The 20,888-nt window shown below is 40.9% G+C and overlaps 1 protein-coding gene across 5 annotated transcripts in view; it reads left to right on the forward strand.

Annotated features, from left to right (window-relative positions):
* The first annotated feature begins 7,227 nt into the window (after positions 1-7,227).
* fndc1 (fibronectin type III domain containing 1) overlaps positions 7,228-20,888 on the forward strand; it is a 42,488-nt gene continuing 28,827 nt past the window's right edge. For 4 of the 5 annotated variants that reach the window (XM_074615353.1, XM_074615356.1, XM_074615355.1 and 1 more), the window contains exons 1-3: positions 7,228-7,386; positions 15,542-15,736; positions 17,097-17,165. In XM_074615353.1, coding sequence (XP_074471454.1) covers positions 7,314-7,386; positions 15,542-15,736; positions 17,097-17,165 — 337 coding nt within the window. In that variant the 5' untranslated portion in view covers positions 7,228-7,313. The remainder of the gene's footprint in view (positions 7,387-15,541; positions 15,737-17,096; positions 17,166-20,888) is intronic. The other variant, XM_074615354.1, reaches the window with a different exon arrangement.

The raw sequence follows: 20,888 nt of genomic DNA on the forward strand, positions 1-20,888 counted from the left end.
TGGCACTTGGTTTTACTCTGCTCGTCATGCAGGAAGAAGGGAGGGGGCTTCAGCTCCAGCTCCTCTACACTGTTAAGAATTTCCCAGTAAAATAACAGTAAAGAACTGGCAGCAGGGTTGCCTTTATGTTATTGTAAAATTAACATTATTATACTGTCGCTGAAATTTTTTATTAATATTTTTTATAATTTTTTATTAATTTCACAGTATTTTACAGTTAATTTACTGTTTAAAGATACATTATATAGCTGTTTTTCACCTTTCTTTTACATTATCTTACTGATTTGTTTTAATGCACTATTTAGGTTTTTACATACATTTTAATAAACATAATTTTTTGCCTAGATGAATAGACTTAGCAGGTTACAGACATAGGAATAGTCACACTAAATACAATTAAAGGCACTTGTTAGGAAAAAGGCTATAATAGACTTGTTGACACTTTTCCCAAAAATGTATGTCTATAGCTGGCTACAAGCACAGAATGCAAACCAGAACAACATGTGAGTGAAGAACAATAAAGCTAATTCACTGATTTTACAATCATGTACAATGTACAAGCCTCACATGTGTAGATCAGGTCCCAAAATTCAACAAACACTGCATGAAACTGTTACTGATGATACTTTAGACAGTTGATCAGCAGTAAAGTGCTGTTTTTTAAGAATGCATTATAGTTCAGTTATGAGCGTAATTTAACAGGTTTTCTTTTGTATTAACATTAAAGCACTGTTTTTAGAAATAACAGGTTAATACTGTTGAAATCCTGCTGTAAATTAACAGCAATTGTTTACAGTGTATCTTCGGCAATACAGCTCCAGCCTAGTGGGGATGGATGTTGCTCTAATTGTAAAACATCAGCCCAGCTCTGGGATTTGAGGGAAATTCACTGCCTCCTTTTTTTCAGGGAGTAAAAAATCCTCATGAGCCTGCTGTACACCAGATTCATATTCTTTATCTTCACTGCAGACTGTCTGCTCAGTTAAAAAGACTCTCAAAATATAGAGCAGAAAATACTTTTTTTTATCTAATTTCTGCACACAAAAGGCAGAAATTAGTCTATTATTACATATCACATCCAGACAGGACACATTAAAACACATTTACATAAAAAGTACAATACACCAATAGAAGCTACATTAAAATTAACCTATTTTTGCCATATATTAATAAAGGATAGACTATTTCAACAAGTCACAGTGTTTCTTTTTCATCTTCTTATTAGGGCTGTCAATTAATTCAAATATTCAAAATTAATCGCACGATTAATCGCTATTAATCACACATTTTTTATCTGTTCAAAATGTACTTTAAAGGGAGATTTTTCAAGTATTTAATACTCTTATCAACATTGTAGTGTGCAAATATGCTGTTTTATGCAAATGTAGGTATATATTTATTATTGGAAATCAATTAACAACACAAAACAATAACAAATATTGTCCAGAAACCCTCACAGGTACTGCATTTAGCATTACAAATTTAGTCAAATCATAACATGGCAAACTCAAACCCAACAAAGGCAACAACAGCTGTCAGTGTGTCAGTGTGCTGACTTAACTATGACTTGCCCAAAACTGCATGTGATTATCATAAAGTGGGCATGTCTGTAAAGGGGAGACTCGTGGGTACCCATAGAACCCATTTTCATTCACATATCTTGAGGTCAGAGGTCAAGGGACCTGAAAATGGCATATTTAGTGCAAGTGTGGAGCGTTATTTAATCCCAATCCTGTTGAAATAGCACGACATGCTTGGTACCAATAGATTCCTTAATTTTTTCTAGTTCCATATGATATCTGAAGCTTCACTCTAGCTCTAAAACCTGCTACAGCCTCTGAAAGACAGTAAAGTCGGTCGGGATCGCCCGTGGGTCTCAGAGGGTTAATATTATTATAAAGACTTTATCATGACCTTAAGATTTCCTTAAGGTTTCTAAAATGTACTGTATCATAGGATTAAATATTATTCTTTAGGACAGATGCTGAGTAAAATGCAGTTGTTCTTCCCCCACCCCTTTACTAAGGATAAATTAAGGTCAGGGGTCAAATGAGCTTTATCCGTTGGTCACACAGGGTCAGATGTTGGGTAGTGGTCGTTCTCTCTGCTCAGCAGAAACCATGTTTTACACCTGCTGGCTGTAATCCATGTATCTGTTACAAGGAAAGACCAGCAGGTAGGCAGCTGTGCCAAGAGCCTTCAAACAGGTAGCTGACAGGTCCTGAGGGGATTCTCTGGGAGGAAAATGAAGAATAATTCACTGCTTCACCAGATGTTGGTGCAATTTTAAAAGATGTAAAAGACCAACACCCTCCCAGAGCACTAGTGCATCGGCATTTTTCATGTGTGGGAGTATTACCATAAATTTACTGACAAGGATAATGGCAATAACGATATGGGTTTAGAGACGTTTGTTATACTGTATTTAGAAGATGGAGAGGAGGATGAGGGATCAAGGGATGTGGTTTTAGGGATGAAGGGTAAGGGATCAAGGGATGTAGGTAGAGGGATGAAGGGATGTGGGAGAAGGATGGAGGGATAAGGGGATGAAGGGATGAGGGCAGAGGGATGGAGGGATAAGGGGATGAAGGGATGATTCTTGTTCCTGTATTCAAATGAGACAGAGAGAGAAAAGAGAGAGGAGATAAAAAGGGAGTTCGGGGGGAGGGCTGAGAAGTGAACAGATCAGGTGTACTTAAATACTTAAATACTTTTGTGCAGAAGTTGGATGTGTTTGAGGCGTGGTCTTTGTTCCCCAACTTAGTTATAAAACGTCCTATATTTGAGAACACCTGGCCTGTAGCCTTTTTGAAACATGCAACAAGTTTAGCTCAAGAAAAAAACGATGTACTCAAATCTGCAAGTAATACTGAATTACACCTCATCGCGTAAATAACAAGTATCAAACTTAACTGTGCTGGGAGTTTATTCAGAAACGCCACTATTAGGAGTAGCACAGTGGCCCTGATGGCAGCAGGAACCCCTCTGACAGCGCTGTGATGTTTCCCTGCAGACACAACCAGACTATCAGCACAGCTTATTGGTCCTGCCAAGATATAGGAACCGCCTGTCAGATACTGTAGGAATCATCTGCTCACACAAAAATACATACACTGTGTAGAGTCTGACACGTTGACATGTATATTCAGCAACTGTGTCACTGTTATTTTGCCCTCCCTCACTGATATAAATGGGCAAAATAACAGTACAGTATAGCACAATACAGCTCAACAGCACCGCAAAATGATCAAATAGTTGAATCAACACCTCTCTAACAACAAAAACTGAACATTATATCATCCGTGAAAGTATAGGATTTATTGCACCGCATTAGTTTTAGCTATGCACCGAATAAACTGGCAACTGAGTGTACATCTAAAGAGCGTTAAGGACCAGTTTTCCCTTTGAGCTTGGTGTTTCTGTTTACTGAACCACCCTATTTTTAGTTACTGTCTAAGACAGTTAATTAGATGGTTTTCTGACTCTCCCAGAAAATACGAGAAGCACAAAGACAACGGTGGGCTGGAAGAGCTGGTTCAGTAATTCATCATCTCTGTATAGGAGATACCCCAAAGGAGTAGCACCAACTGACAGGACAGACTGCATGTGTGTTAAAGAAAGTTGTGTTTTAAACCCTCTGAGACTGTCTTTCAGAGGCTGTAGCAGGTTCAGTTTTAAAGCTACAGTGAAGATACTGATATCATATGAAACTAGAAAACCTAAGGAACCAACCATGTCATGTTAGCTTAAAGGGAAGAAGGCTAAATAATGCTCCAAAGTTGGTGAGGAAAAACTGGCATGGCCATTTTCAAAGGGGTCTCTTGACCTCTGACCTCAAGACATGTAAATGGGTTCTTTGGGTACCCACGAGTCTCGCCTTTATAGACATGCCCATTTTAAGATAATCACATAATCCACATAGTCACATCATATTTCTGCATACTGGGTTCCCTAAACAGTCTTCGAATTACATAAATTGGGTATTACTGTAAAGCTGAGACTCTTGTGGATCCAGTGAGCCCAACTGTATTCATGTGTGAAGATGTTAGTCCACATAGTAGCCATTTCATTGTAGTGAGACCATTTCTTGAAACATGACGTCACTGTATAAAATGACCTGTGGTGACCTCTAGGATAATCACAGCCTCATGAAACTTAACAACCACAAACTACAGACCTAGGGCATTTAGAGGATGGATGGCTTTACTGGGTAGATTGACAATAAGGGGGTTTCTGTGCAGTTTACAGAACAGAAATGCTCGCCATCCAATCGCTGAAAAATGCAATTCTTGCAGAAATCTCCAAATGTCAATGTTGCAGAATGGCTTTTTTTTATGGTGTTCCTCAAGGCCTTGGTGTCTTGATGTGGTATTCTGGAGGGATTATTGACTATTTTTATCGGTTCTCCAGCGGTAAAAAAAATGGCAAGATTTAGCACCAAATCTGTGTAACAAATGGTATCCAACCGAAAATTGTTGCAACAACTTATGAGACATAATAGAGCATGGGAATGATCATCACATACTTCCATCATAAAGCTCTAACTAATTTTAATTAATGAATTGATGTTTATTTCTGATTAATGACTGGAAGAACTTGACACAGTGCTGAGCAGCATCTCTGAGCAGCATCTTCCCAGCTTTCAGATGATGTACACCACTTCTATGTGACATATACAGCTGACCTGCTATCGCCCCCTAAAGATCCCCTGTACCCCCCAAAAAAAGACAAAAACGTGTCTAATGTGGGTCTTAGAGGGTAAAACATGGTTAGACTAACAGCCTTATGTAACACGTTTGATACACACAAATGACAGAAATAAATAAAGTAAAACTGGAACACAACCCTCCGTTCATGTAAACTCAGCTGACATGCAGTCCAGCTTGATACAGTAAATCAGCAGAGATGGCCTACTTCATCACAAGCATCCTGTCACCTCACTTGGGGGAATTATAGCAGGACTTGACATAAATAACCTCAGGCATGCGTATAACAAGACGGGGCACCTTGTACTTAGTATACTGAGCTGTTTGAAGTGTCGCCTGAGGAGCAATCCAACCCTCTCCCTCCCATCTATGTGTGTGTGTGTGTGTGTGTGTGTGTGTGTGTGTGTGTGTGTGTGTGTGTGTGTGTGTGTGTGAATGATTGACAGTGTCTGAGCACTTTTACAGGTTTGTTAGTAGCGAGTGGAAGACACTATCTACTTGGATAACATTTTTTTTCAGTTTAAAAATGTATTGCGTTTTGTGCTGACTCGTGCAATAAAGCAAGCTGCTGCAGTAGGGTGTTTGTGTGTGTGTGTGTGTGTGTGTGTGTGTGTGTGTGTGTAAGGGGGGCTAGAAGAGACTCAATCAGCACTAGTAATCAGTTTATGATGTTAAGGTTTTGAGGGCAGAAACAACATAAAAAAGATAAACTACTATTACTTTATTGGTCCCCGAGGGCCATGAAGATGACCACCGACACACGTATTGATTTTGTGGCAATTCTGGCCTCTTTTTTCAGTAACAAATACAGAAAAAAACACCTGAAGAGTTGTCCCCAATACTTTGAACAGAGCTGCTACTGTGTGGTGAAAACCTGGTTATTATATTTTAGGCCTGATTTCCCATCTGACCTCCTCAGATTTGATTAGCTTTAGTGCCAATCATGAATTCATTCATGAATAAGTGATGGTTGAAATCTTTTCTCCAGTGTAGATAAGGGCTCTGGCCAACAGAGGGAGATGTAGGTCTGGAGTTAAACCACATACAGACAAGTGGATAAAGCCATCTTGATGAGCTCATACAGATAGATTTAATTATGAAAAGACAATCGCTTAGCATATTCATTCCTATTCTTTCAGTGTGAATGAGAATATTACTGATAGATTAACCCCTGAGCTATAACACACTGTGAAAGGAGGATGGATTGGGTAATTGCCCTTCTGTCTGTTGCTGGTCTTGTGGGACGTTCGCTCTTACAACAAAAGGTCAAGAGGTTTTCCGGCCAATCTCTGGGAAACATGATGAAGAGCTCTCACTTGCAAAAAAGTGCTGCAAAGGTCTCCAATGAGGCGGCAAATTATCCAACTTTAGTGTGATATGGTGTGTTCCAATACCCATACTACCTTACTATTAGTGTGCCAGAAAAAGATTTAGTATGTCCGGATACATAATACGTCAAATGCAGTAAGCCAAAAATACCAAGATGTTCTACTACATCCGGTCGCACTTTGCAGTATTCAAGCCAAGCATGCTTTACTGGCTGTTCTGACTCTGGCTGTTCTCCCTTCTAAGTGATATTTGATCTCAGTGGGACGAACATGGTTAAATAAACTGTTACTCAGTCATCTTAACTACATTTAACACCCAGAGCATTTTAGATGAAACTTCAAATCTACAAAATCTTACCTTTATTGCACACAAGCTATACTATATTTAAAAATGTGGCTTGTTGCTCCATCTAGTGGTTAAATTACTTCTTTGGAAAATGGATGTAATTGAGCACTCACCACATATTAGATCATTTATTGAAGTCTTAAGTGGCCCACAGTCCAGTTCCCTCACACCTGCTGGTGACGTGATGGTGTCATGGAAGTGTTTGATCCTGAAGTGGTTCAGGTCTGCAAGAAAAATAAGACATACAGGTTGCATACAGTTTTTTTTTAGATAAACAACTACCTTAAAAATAACATTCCTGCAGTTTTAACATGAAAAACACATGGAACTACATCAGGAAGAGTAGGTGTGGTTTGAGCACTCGTGGACAGCATGTGCAAAACCTCAGATCTGAATAATTCTGGCACTAAATCAGACGTTTTCACCCTGCAGTCTTTTTTTCCCTCTCCCTCCACCTGCTACCAGACCTTCAGTTTTTGGATAAAATCAGCAGTGTTCCCTGAAGAGGGAGACATTTTGTCAATTTTATTCTATTATTTTATCCAAAACAAAATCAAAGACACTCTGCAGCAGCCTGCAGGCACGTTTAAAGATCTGAGAAGAATGCATACTGTTAAGGAATAAAACAAATGCATTTGATTAAATTAAAATCATAAGAACAGAAATCATCATATATACAGAGAGCAGAGCACTCTATTTCACAGTTAAATGCATTTTTTCTAATAATTTCTATCATATCAGAATCAACTGCAGAGGTTTATGGATGTGATATTGTATTATTGTTTTTTAGAAAGTGTTTTTGCTGACATAAAGAAGGTGAAAAGCAGCAGAGCCATCGGAGGAGTGGAGGAGTGGCTGGTGCGTCCCAGCCCTCCTCTCTCCTCTCTGCATCCAGCTGGTGCGTCGCTGCGCAGCAGAAGCGCCACACTCACTATGGCTTTAGCCGCAAGCAGGACGCTCTTGGCGCTATTCGTGACGTTTTGCGCACCAGGATGCGGATGGACAGGTAAAATATTTGTTTACTTTTTTCCCCTGAGCAGGTGCACGTTTTGCACTGATGTGTTATTCAGTTTGGGGCACTGTTGCTTTCTCCTCTTGTGGTTTAATGGATCCAATTTGATTGATGGTTGCCAGTTTGTTGCTGCAATCTGCTTGTTTTAGTGCATTAAAATATGACTTTTTACTCATCTTCATGCTATTATTTTGAAAGGAAAGTCTATGTCTAAGTGGTGCATATCCACATCTGTGCGCTCGAGCCTTAACCATTTCCCCAGTTGCAGCTGCAGATGTAATTTTTTCATGAAATAGATTAATTGCAGTCATTTATAACGCACTGGAATATTTAATTGAGAGTGTATAGTTTGATTTATCATGTGCATTCGTGACAGAGTTGCTTTAAGTGACTTTGACAGTATTTTCACTGTTGTTACTTTATGGGGGGAAAATATGATGCTGGTCTCTCAGCAGCAGTCATGGAACAAGTCCTTACCTCATACAGTAGGCACATGCTCACATGATCAACAATTAGTAGATGATGATAAATACCAGGCTGCATCATTGTGCTTTCTTCTGAGGGGTATCATGCCAAATGGGTGACTAATCTGGCTGCTGGTGGTGGTGATAAATGACCTGCCTTTTAAAACTCAGGAGAATAGAAGTGGTGGTTTCTTTCTTTCACTTCTTAGTCTGGATAGAGTCACTTTGCTGCATGCTTTGAATGTCATATCAATCATCAGCTGTTAGAGAGGAATGGGTGAAATACATCAGATAGCAAAATGATTCAAAATGTATTTTTTATTTTGAAATTTGAGTTTTTAATCCATGTCAGCATAGTGATATATCAAATGGATGTAGCATTTTTGATAGGCACAGAGTGTGCAGCTCACATTTTTTAAGTTTCTTAAAGGAACAGTGTGTAACATTTTGGGCGATATATTAACAGAAATGGAATATAATATTCATAACTATGTTTTCATTAGTGTATAATCACCTGAAACTAAGAATCGTTGTGTTTTCATTAGCTTAGAATGAGCTGTTTATATCTACATAGGGTGCGGGTCCTCTTCACAGAGTCCGCCAGGTTGCTCCACCATGTTTCTACAGACAAACCAAACTCTGGCTCTGACACACTTGTGAAACTGCGAGCTGCAGAGTGCTTAACCGTCGTACCGCCAGCCACCTTCTGACTTCCGTTGCTCCTAAAGTTGTGTTATTATGGTAAGGATGGCCTCTGAGCGAGGCGAACGGTGTTACCATGGTTTTGCACTCAGTGGCTCACGTTACTGCAGTCTTGGAAAGGGAGGAGAGAGCGGAGGGGTACTCAGTTGGTTGCAATCTGCAACCACACCACTAGATGCCGCCAAATCCCACACACTGTACCTTTAAAGGTTCTCTATATGGAATTCAAAGCAAATATGCCTCGATGCAGCTTTCGGTTTTAACAGCGCCAAACGACAGCAACAATGTTGACAGAGCTAACAGTGTTTACCTGGAGTGGAACCAGAGGATGGGCGCTACACTTCTGCGATGACGGAGTCGGGCGGGACCGTGTTATCAGCTGTAACTGCAGTATGATTGCAGTGCAGTGGCGTACGTGAGCTCGCCAGTGGGGCACGCTCACATGCACTAAAAGGCGCGTGCAGCCGGCTCGGCTATGTCAACAAAACACAGAGAAGCTCTGATTACAACACACACACACAGAGGGAGAGCGACTTCACTCTCTGCTCAGGTAGACATCACTCCTCTATATCTTTACATGGACAATAGTTGTTTGCTGCTATAACAATGCTCTGGATAGCACCTTGAAGTAGGCTACTGTCTGTAAAATCAATTTTTCAGGAAAAGAAGCCCACATCCTCTAGACAGTCAAAATATCAAAAGAGCCATAAAGTGTGATGAGTTTGGAGGGCAGTAAGCTAACCCTTCTGGCTGCGTTTAAAGGCCACGTTACAGCAAGCCTCTCTTTTTTTCACCAACATACTCAGTCCACTTATATTGTCAGTTGATCTGTAAGTTTCTATATGCCTCCTTCTCAACTGTAAGCACTTAGTGCATGAAGTCATTGCTTTCTCTGAATATAGGCAGCTGCTATTTGTTGTGGTCTGTTCCTTCGAGTCGTTTTCTTTTCCGTCTTTTAGGAAGTCTTTTCAGAGCGGTCATGCACTTTCTCTGCAACACCCGGCTTCACATTCATCCACTTGTATACATTCACACCTGGGAGCTACTTAATACAACTGCGGTTCACTGCTGCATGCTGCTGAGCAGCTCCGCTGGAGCAGCATGGAGTTAAATGTCTTCCTCTCGGGCATTTTGACAGTAGTTGTTAAGGGAGAGGAGAGTGTTACTCATTAACTTTCTCCACTTGCATGTCATCAGCCTGTCAGTCTAAAAGTCTTCACAACAGCGGGTGAAATTGGGCACTTGGGATTATCTGGAAACCTAGGCGGGAGCAGCACAATCAGAGAGAACAGAAACATAGTGTATATGGATAATAAATAATGTCAAGTTCTTCCATGAAGCCACAGTCCATCAACTCCTGGAAAGTGTTGAGTGTAGAGAGTAATTGGGACAGAAAGTGAGGGGAAAAGAGGGAATCATGTCTTTGCAGGCTGGTGGAATTTAATTTCCCTGCTCCACTTAACGCGCTGGAATTCTTCAGAAGCTCACAGAAAACCTTCAGAATCAGGAATTTCATAACTTTGCATTGGGAAAATATGACACATGTCGCAGAGAGCTAGCGCAGATCTAATATTTCTAATATTTTCCACAATGCTGGGTGTGTTTGATCACCTGACATAGCTTGACCCACTACCCCCACCAACCTGCAACTTGGCTGCCTGTCAAATCTGCCAGCGATAGCGTGTCTCGTGTCATGATGTCATCTCTCGCGCCGTTCCAGTTGTTTAAACAAGTACCAGCTGGGCCATGAGCACACCTGTCACAGCACAGTAGATGTCAGCATACTAAGGGTGTTGCAGGAAGGTATAGCATAAACTAACAGTGTAAGATGTCAGTCTTCATTATATTTGAATCATTGTGGAAGTCTGTTTTGTTCGAGCTCATGACCACCAGCATTGAAATGCAAAATATGTTTTTAGACTGTAATTTTACTGGCCAGCTTCTGTAAGTAAATGTCATATGTTATTAATGTCATACATGTATGCATGTAACCCTCCCAAGTTAAACAATTATTCACTTCAGGCTGTTGCTTTAAATAAAATATGTCCTCAATCACATTTCCCTTTTAAATGAGGCTTAACTCACATTAATAAAATGACAGCATCTAGTCTGACAGCCTGGTGATTGATGTACCGGCGTGGTCATGGTCTCAGTCTGGTGTGTCGACTTTAAAACAAAGTTGATTACTGGGAAGAGTCTACTTTAGGTCAGGAGGTCAGAGGAAGGCTGACAGAGGTGAGAACTCTGTAGCCCCTGGCAAGCTTTAACACCAACCCCCTACCCAGATGAATTTACGTTCATGCAGGTCAAATCTGTTTTTAAATGTATTCAAGTCCTAGGTATTTTCTTTGATCTGAAGAGAGACTGGGGAAACAGCTGCTCTTTTCTAGAGGTCAAGAAATCTGACGACAAGCAAAGCCCCATTTCCCCCCATTTTGCAGTCTTTATGCCACGCTAAGCTAACTGTCTCTTGGGTGTGTCTACTATAGTTTAATTTGAGCGGGCAGATGTGAGGGTGGTGTTGATCTTCTCATTTAACTCTCTGCAAGCATGCATTTGCATTTTTTTTCCAAAACGTCAAACTATTACTTCATAGAGTTGGTTTACCCAAATTATCAAAAAGCACATTTTCTGACTTACCAGCCATGTGAATGGTTTTGGTTTTATTTGCCAGATTTTTCAGATATCCATCCTAATACAATGAAGGTGAATGACATTTTGTTTGTGGGGCTTAAAACACACAAAAATACATTTAAAAAGCAACATCTTTTTCCAGCATCAGGTTCGCAGTCACTCGTGATAATCCCCAGAACATGCTGTCAACAGTTTTATTGGGACTGTTTCTTTAGTAGAAAATCTTTCCACTGAAAACTGTTGACAGTGCAGTCTGTGAACTGTCCAGAGTAAAATTGGTTCTGGAAAAGATACTTTGCTGTCGCATGTTTTCAATGCTGAGAGAACAACAATAATCAATTCAATTTGACCTTCACTAGCAAGGACCACACCATAAACAAGATGCATTTAACAATTTCGTACAGAAAAACATGATTGATGTGCGAGGCTTGAACTGCTTGTAGCTCGTCCGCTTTTCCGAATGCGTCTTGGGGAAACTTCAACAGGGAATCTGCTGTAGCACCCGGGCACGATGGACCCCCTCGGGACCCGACGTAGAGGACAGGAAGAGAAAGGGAGAGGGAGGAAAAGAAGAGCGAGGTGGAAGATAGGGGTGTTGAATAGGAGAGCAGAACCGGAGGAGTTGGTTAGGGGGGTATTTATTGAAATGCAGGAAGTTGCATGGTTGAGGCGTGGTCCTGCATCTGAAATTCTGCTAGATAGCTTCAATTATTTGGGGGGCATCAGAAAGCTCGGGGACAAATATTTCAAAAATCTGGGCAAATAAAACCAAAACTAGCTGCATAGCTGATCAGTGGTAAATGAGAGTCATTCATTTATTTATTTGGGTAAACCAGACCTTTAAACCAATGTCAAATATGAAAATACAGCTCAATCTGACCAATCATAAATCCTAAACATTGTTCCCTTAATACGAACAACAAACATCAAGAAGGACCTACCAAGAAACTCTGCACAGACACCTTTGAGGTTTCACTCATGTCTGTTGAATGCTTGTTGTGCTGCAATGATTAAAATAGAGGAAACGTTTACATCAACTGCCTCTAGCACCTACAGTTATTAGAGAGAAAAGAAACCTCAGTGCCTGTCTCTATTATTGACATGACAACAAATTAATTTTAATATTTAAACACGCACTGATGTATCTTGTTTCTAAGGACTTACAGACTGGACAGTCTTAGCTCGACACTGCAACACTATCTTGTTAACCCCTCCACACATACCTCTTTCCCCACACACACACCTTCACTGGTGATCCATGGTTGTTTATGGAAGAGGACAGTTATTAGGGGTTAATGGCAAACACATTAGGGGTGAGCGAGCGGTCGGCGTCTGTGATTTTGTGTGCGAGGTGAGAAGGTGCTCTTGTAAAAGTGGAGCACATTGCAGGTGCATGAGCGCAAGTATTTTCTAGAACACTTTTACAGGAGTCCTTTGACCTCGGGGCTTACCTGCATGTGCTTCTTGTACCAGACTACACATGCACCTACACGTGTGTCTGTCTCACTCTCTCTTTAACACACGGACACTTTTATCAAAGAAAGACAGTGACATATTGACCCACAGGCCCTTCTTCACATACTTAATACTTTCCACTGTCTAACTCAATCACATGCTAACTGTCTGTCTTTTAAATGTTATATTATTGCCCTTGTTTCCCATGGCAACGCCCTGAAAGCAAGCCTCCCTCCGTACGATTATGATGTTACATCCACTCAGTTGCTTAACTGCTTCCCAAACTGTTTATTCTTGGATGGCAATCATGCATCTGCTGCGCTCGAAGGAGTCTTGATTTAATCAGAAATATCTGGTTTGCCCTTGGATCATAAATTTCCAAAGAGGCCAAATCACAGAATGATGTCTGGACAGAGGAGCAGATCCCTTCCTACGTAATACACGGCCTTATTGGAAACAGGGTGGGAGTGATTGAAGTGCGTCCAGGCTTATGTCAATGGAGTCTGCCACGAGCAGCTGATAAAAGTGACTCCACTCTAACCCTGCATTAATGAGGATATAATGAGGAGATATTGTGTTTTGTTTTGAGAAAACACAAACACTTAGGATGCAAGTCTGTATCTGAGGGTTTGTGCTATCTAGAGAAACAGCAAAGAGACCATATTTCAGCACTTACTAAAATTCAGAGTTAAGCAGATACAACACTGTAGGCCTCCGAAGAGCTGCGACCATCTGTAACCTTCAGCACACGAGGCCTGAGCGGCAATTATCGCTTAATGTGAAAAATGAAAGTGCGGATCCAGCTGGACGCACACCTGCAGACAACAAGAATTCAAAGCGGTGAAGTGATTTTGCGACGACGCTAAACTGAAAGGGCTGCTGTAAACATTTGGGGAGCACAGACGGTCGTAAGGGCCAGCTGTTTATGATATGGACAGACAATTCTGACAATTATATGTGACAGCGACGAAGGAGCAGCTTGCCAATAAACCCTGCGCTACTTATGTTCCAGCAGATTCTCTCCATTTAGCCAATGCTTGAATATGTATTTGGGTCTTGAGATTTAAAGCTGCTATAAACAGTATTTTTGTATTAACAACGGATTAAATGGCACAGAGAATTATCACCAGACTCTGCCTTTAGCATCTTTCAGTCATCGTTTTGGTCCACAACTTTGCTTTATCCTCACCACTTTCATCAGCACCTTTTCAGTTGCTGTTTTCAGCAAAAAAAGCTTGGATAAACCAATCATACGTTATCTGTCCAGAACAAAAAAGCACACAGGCACACAAGTTAGCAGCTTGATGATAAATGTAGTGGAGCATTTTGATGTTAAAGGGATAGTTCAGGTGTTTTGAAGTGGGGTTGTATGAGGTACTTATCCATAGTCAGTGTATTACCTACAGTAGATGACGGTCGGCACGCCCCCAAAAGAAGAAGAATGGAACCAAAGCAATGTACTGCTGTGGACGGGGCCGGCAGCCAATCATATTTTAGCCACCTTAAAGAAAGGCCCACCTAAAAAAATCCATATCAGTTTAAGTGTACGCTATATTTAGAATATTTTCACAGCTTTACCTTACCGTGAGACAGCCCTTTCCAACGAGGAACTGAAGCTGTTGTATCCATCTATGCTCTCACCAAAGCCACCAGACCTCGCAGAACACGGGGGCTGCTGGTCTACCGCTGCCTCAATCGGTTAGTTTGTTTGTGCTATTGTGTGGCTTTGGTGAGTCCAAACAAAAAAAAAGTTACACAATAACACATGTTTGATTGGCAGCAGTTGTTTCATATATGCTTCAGTTTCATTGGCTCACTTGCAACTATGTGGCTATAACATCCAATCAGTTTCATGCTGGTGTACAGACATTACCCATCACTTAATCACTGTTACTGTTATGCCAACACCGTTTGCTGCTGCAGCTCCCTGAACCACCTCAACCTCTTCCTTATGGTACACAGTTGACTTTACTAAAATTCAATGTTCATGTGTGTTATTAATTCATGTTATTAATTAGTTCTCTCAGCAGAATCCTCATACCAGAGTCTTTATCTGTATAACCAGCTGTTAAAAATGGTCAATTGTTTGACTTTAAAGAGAGCAAAACAATGAAATTCACATACATTGATTGTGGGTTTTATGTAACGCTTATTGGTTCAGGGTTGTAAACAAGTATTAAGCACTTTTCTTACTATGCGTCAGACTCTGGCTCTCAGGCACGAGGCCATTATTCTGCACATGATGAATAAAGTCAGCTATTTTGAATATCGCAAGTGGTTGTTTATTATGTCACATGCATGTACGCAGTCTCCTCTGGGGCCTTTTAGCAGCTTTTCTTCTTTCATATAAGCTGAATTCATGATTTTATATTGTGTTAAAGTCACAGTGCTTTACTTGTGTACTGTTAGGCTGTTGGATAATTGTGGTGTCACCCGCGTTGCATTAGCATGCAAACCAAAAGAAGATCATAGAGGAGAGTTGCTGTCCAAAACACAGCGTTGGTAACTATTTGCTCTGTTTTGAGTAAAGCTATCCAAGAGGGAGACTGAAGATTGCTTATTGTCCCGAACCTTTAGCCATCCAAGCAAATCCTCATTTATTTATTTAACCATCAAACTAGTTTGTATTTTTCAGGGCCGCCTTACACGTAAGTTTATGCTTCATCAGAATCACAGTTTGTTTAAATGCCAAGTATAATAAATCCAGAGTAAATTGTACTAGTGGCACTGAAGAAGAGGTTTATTAACAGCTTACAGAGCTTGAACATAGAACCACATACTGCTAAAATGTGTATAGGGGCAACAAGCCTTTACGATAGAAGATAAAGACAGAGAAGACTGTTAAAATAAACTTCATACAGACCCAATTTATCCTGACGTCATTTGTTTTGCAGCAGAGAAGCCCCTGCGGTCACAGAATGGGAAACAGACATCTGTGGATAGGGGCCTGAGGGAGAGCTGGGAGCCTTCTATTCATCTGGATGGAAGACCTGTGGACCGCTTCGTCATCAGCTCTAACAAACCCACGAGGTCTCACCGCTTCACGAAAGTGGGAAAGGACAGTCGCTCTCATCTACTGGAGGATGTAGGTAAGGCAGAAACATGGAGGAAGTTAAACAGAGAGGGTGAGAGTGAGACGAGGATGTGAGATGAGATAATGTTTGAGAAGTGGGAGCTAATGAGTGTGTTTCTGAGGGACCTGAGGTCACGCTGCTAGACACAAAAAGTCATTAAGAGGAAAATAAATGGACTGAGAGCAAGAAAGAGGTTGGCTTACACCATGGAGTGAGCGTTCAGATCCCGGAGGTCTGCACTTTGTCAAGACAAGTGCCAAGAACGAGAAGGGAGATGAGCAAAGCTGTGTACAAAGCAGAGACGCCAGGAGGTGAGGTGTATGCACGCGCATGCAAGTGCATGTATTATTGATTTATATCAGATTAGTTCATCATTAGATGTGCTGTTAGCCAAGTTTACCAGACAGAAAGAAAAAGCAATGGGTGGTGGTTGTGTGCGTGATCGGCGACCATCATTCCAGCTCTGCAGACAGCAGCTATTTTAAGCTTTGGAAGGGCATTATTTTTAGGTCTTAGCGGCTTCTTAATTCCTAATCCCGCCTTGTAAAACATAAGACAGGTCTTTATGTTTCTATACACATTTTGCAGTGTTGACACAGTCTAGCCTGCTTTTGTCATTATTCCATTTTCCTCCATCCCTGGCATCTCAGAGCCATACTTCATCAGCAGCTCAGAGTCTGCAGCCAACCCTTCTTTTCCAGATCCAAACCCAGCCCAGCTCCTATAACCCTATCCCCTGTGTTGTGGTCACTTGCTGTGTGTGTGCGTGTGTGCAACATGCGTGTGTTTGGTGGTTGTTGTGGTGGAGGATAGGGTGTCGCCAAGTGTTGAATCATGCATTGTCTTGTATGGCGTGTCAAATATGCATCTATGGATGCTTTTGTTTTTATGTGAGCGTGTGTTAGTGTGTGTGTGTGTGTGCCGCCCAGTGTGCGCTGTGGCGGCCTTGTGGTCTCTCCAGCTCCGGTGCAGTTTGCCATAAGTCTCTGGCAACCGAGCAGCGTCTCAGTGTTGCCTTTCCAAAAAATTCCTTGCGGATCGTGTGCTGTTCCCTCAGCAGCATGAGAGCAGCATCAGTCATCATAAATAACACCATGCTGGTTGCCTCCACATCATTAATGTGTCTGGCCAGCCGCTGTTACAGTAAAACTGTAAAAACTTAGAGGTGAGGGGAAATGGAGAGTAAAAGAAAAGGGGAGATTGAGAAAAGAGGAAGGGGAAGGGGAAAAGCAAATCATAAACATTTAAAAGTTGACCACAAAATCAGGTGGAAATGATTCTGTCAATTTCTTTTTCACTTTATATAATTTACTGCTTGCTTGCCAAGTCTCTATTGGTAACATAATTTAACCAGATATCTTGTTTTATTTTCTAGACCCTGAATGGGTTAACCTGGATGGCTTTGCTGTGTTGGGCGGTGCACCTGTCAGCAACTCATCAACAGGTAAACCTGATCTCAATGCATCTTTACCGACAACACATTGGAGTAGCGTGTCTAAGTTAACAGCCGTGAATGTAAAACTATGTGGTCCATTAACGGTGGTTAGCTGAAATGATCTGCTGTCATCGTGGGCATAAAAGGAGCCGCTGAATCTAATGTGATGATGATTCACAGTGCAATGTCTCGGGGCTCACTTGTTCTGTCCCGATAGGATCAGTGGATGGGAAACACTCCCAATTGTCTCTGACTCATAGATTCCTATCTATTCAGCTAGGAGTTTTATTGCCTTTAATGGTGAACACCATGTTAATTATCACATATTCACTTCTTTCAACAGACTGTAAAATGAAATTAGCAGAGAGAACTGCTTATAACCTTATTGACAGATTACTCATACAGTGAATGATGCTGAATAATAAATAATACTGTGTTGACATATGAGTGCACAGTCAATTAATTTAATTAGCGATAGAAAATGAACTGCCAACAATTTTAATTGATTAATAATTAATAGTCATTTATTTACTACAAATTTGCTGTTTTCAAATTCTCAAATGTGGAAATGTTTAGATTTTTTCCATTTTATATCATTGTAAATTTAACATTTGGGATTTTGACCTGTTGGTTGGACAACAACTCTAAGGCTCTATGGAATTATGATGAGCATTTCTTTTATGATTTTGTGTTATTTAATGACTAAATGACTCACTGAGTTACAGGTAAAAAATCAAGAATTCATTATTTACAGCTCTAATATTTATTTATACTCTATTTAAGCGCTTTAGAGGAAATTAAAGAGGACCTATTATGCTCATTTTCAGGTGCATACTTGTATTTGGTAGCTCTGATTGGTCAGCGTGCTCAATGTTGTGATTTGTCAACCGAACCAAACTCTTCGGACTCCGCTCATGCTCCGCTCTAACAAGCTTTGTTTGAGGGCGTGCCAAACTGGCTGCCAAGCAGGTAGTATTCAAAGGTGTTACTTGACATCACTACGTTACGGAAGAAAAGGCGGGTCTTCAAGCGAGGCGTTTCAGTCAGTTCAGGAGCAGTGATTCTGTGGGGGAGAGTAACTGGACTTTGGACTTTGTAACTTTGCAGACCTTTTACATGCACAAAAAACTATATAACACACTAAAGGAAAGGGGAAAAGCACAAAAGCATAATAGGTCTTCTTTAAATGTTCTTCTCATTGAAGTCAAACACACTAAATGAGGCTTACTTAAGCTTCAGACTAGACTTTTGGTAAGTTTTCATTATCTGTCTATTTCTGTGCGGCGTCATGGGACATCTGGATATGTAAGCAGATGGCATGTAAACACTTACTAGTCTAACACAGGGGGAACACAAATAGACACTCGTGTTCATACTGTTCCACACGGACAATTTAGTCTCTCCAAACCACTTGACTTGGCATGTCTTTGAGCCGCGGTGGGGAACATGGAGAAAACCCATTCAGATTCCAGACTGAAAGGGATCAGGACCAGCAATTGAACCCAGGACCTTGTTGCTGTGAGGCGACAGTGCTAACCACTGAACCACCACGCTGCTCTGGAGTTTCAGTTGTATTCGTTTGAGGCAGAGCCGCTCTGGAGACACAGTTAATCATATTTGTTGAGTTTAACCTCAGTGAATGGAGCCAAAGACCCACTGTGTTTCTGGCAAAGTAACGCCAGAATAACGCCCAGTGAAAAGGAAAGGGCAAAAGAAGACATAGCAGACTCACGTTAGCGTTACCTTAACTAACGTTATCTAGCTAGTTACCGGCTAATGTAATGCTGCCTTCAAATGAAACTCGTGAGCTCGTGGTTACGGCATGGGAAGTCGTGAACACAATGTGCTTGGCGTTCAAGTGGTTAAGTCGTTAGAACACCGCTGCTAGACAACAGCAATATTAACGTGTCTGTCGGTGTCTAGAAGCCATAGAGGCTAACTATTTAGCAAGCTAGCAAGCGGGTATGTAATGCAAGTAATGCAAAGGCATAATGACAGAGGCAAAGATTAGGCCATTGGGGATATCAATATTTTCTTGAGATATATAAAATTACAAAGAAAAACTCTATAGGCCTATGACTAAAAGTACAATATATAAACTGATTATGCACCGAAAAATTAACTTCCAAGGCCTCCGCCATTTCTGATAATGTCAGCAAACACGTACACAACTCGTAAACTCAACGGCAGAGCTTTCAGAAACTTTCCACTTACAAAGTTGTAAATACCACAAGAGGGCGTTCATATGGACACAACTCATATGGAAATAACAAAAGAATACACTAGCATTAGTATTTTATAACCATATTTTGACTTTTGAAGCAGCCATAATGCTGCTAACACAGCTTCTAATTTATATGACTATCAGTTTATTTTCCTGTTATTTGGAAAATGTGAAAGCTGCCTTATAGACACTTTTTAAGTTTTAACTGTGCTCTGGCTTTGAATTTAATTCTTTTTGATATAAGGATATACCGCTACTGATGATTTGTCCTATTCATTATGCCACAGTCACACATTTGCTCCTGGTTTTTCAAAACTTAACCCCTGGACATGGAAACTAGCTTATTGGTTGGTGGGCCACCAACCTTTCGGTTAACAGCCAAACGCACCAGCCTGATACTGGGGTGTGTGGCCTCGATCTTCAAGCCACTCCCACCTGTATTTGCTATTTACTTCTAGAAGACGGGCTTGATAATATGGCAGAAACTTTAGTCATTGCATTTTAAATAGAGCATTCATATGCAGTAAACAATTAATGAATGTCTGCCTCCATTGTTTGTATGAATGAATTAGCAACTTTTATAAAGCTAGCAAACTTACTGACAACTGACAACTGCTATCCAACATTGGGTTACATTATCTTTTAGGTTAGCTAACTCAGTGGTTCACAAACTTTTTCACATCAAGGAAACCTAAACTGACTGAAGTTAGACCACAAACCCCCATTTGATAAGATTTTGTTCCAGGGTCCCACATCTGATGGGATTTTTGCTTTTAGATGTTTTATTACAGAAAGTATATGAAACCCATACCACCAAAATAGTCTTAGATTCTGTCACCGCGTTATTTATGGATGGAATTATAGTGAATGCCCCCTCAAAGACCCCTAGGATCAAGTTGTTTATATGGTCGACTACTAGCTGATAACCTGTTAAGCTAATCAATGAATAAAGGCAAGTTATAAATGAAGCCATTGAGCGTAAGTGTTGTATATTCTTATTTGGACTGGAGCCTTTTTCTCTTGCCATTTGTGTCAGTGAGCGAGCTAACATTGTCTTTGTCAGCTGAGGCTAAACTGATTATTTCTGCCTCCAGGAGAGCTCTACCACTCAAAGTTAAATAAACTGTGGCTAAACTGAGCAATGTAACCAATCCTACCAATTTATGATTGCAAAGTTTAGATTTGCTTTTCAAGTAGATGAAATGTGAAAGACGGTGGATAAAAACCTTGCTGTCTTCAGCTAGTTTTTGAGGAGGGAGTCAGGGCACAGCATTCTTCAGCATCAGACACTGAGGTGGGTCTCCGCTGTAGCAGTGGTATGTCTGTCTGTCTGGAGGCCAGCCTCACAGCACCTCGGACCATCCAGCTTCCAGGAAAAGACAGAAAGGATTTGGCAAGTGAGAGCACTGCGGAGTCAATGGTTTAGTGGTCCGCGGCGGGGTGACCCGCGCCAAACTATGCACTGTGACAGCTTTCCAGAGAGAGAAAAAGAGGAAGAAGAAAAATAA

This window comes from Sebastes fasciatus, chromosome 18, assembly GCF_043250625.1.
Source record: "Sebastes fasciatus isolate fSebFas1 chromosome 18, fSebFas1.pri, whole genome shotgun sequence".
Taxonomy (NCBI): Eukaryota; Metazoa; Chordata; class Actinopteri; order Perciformes; family Sebastidae; genus Sebastes; species Sebastes fasciatus.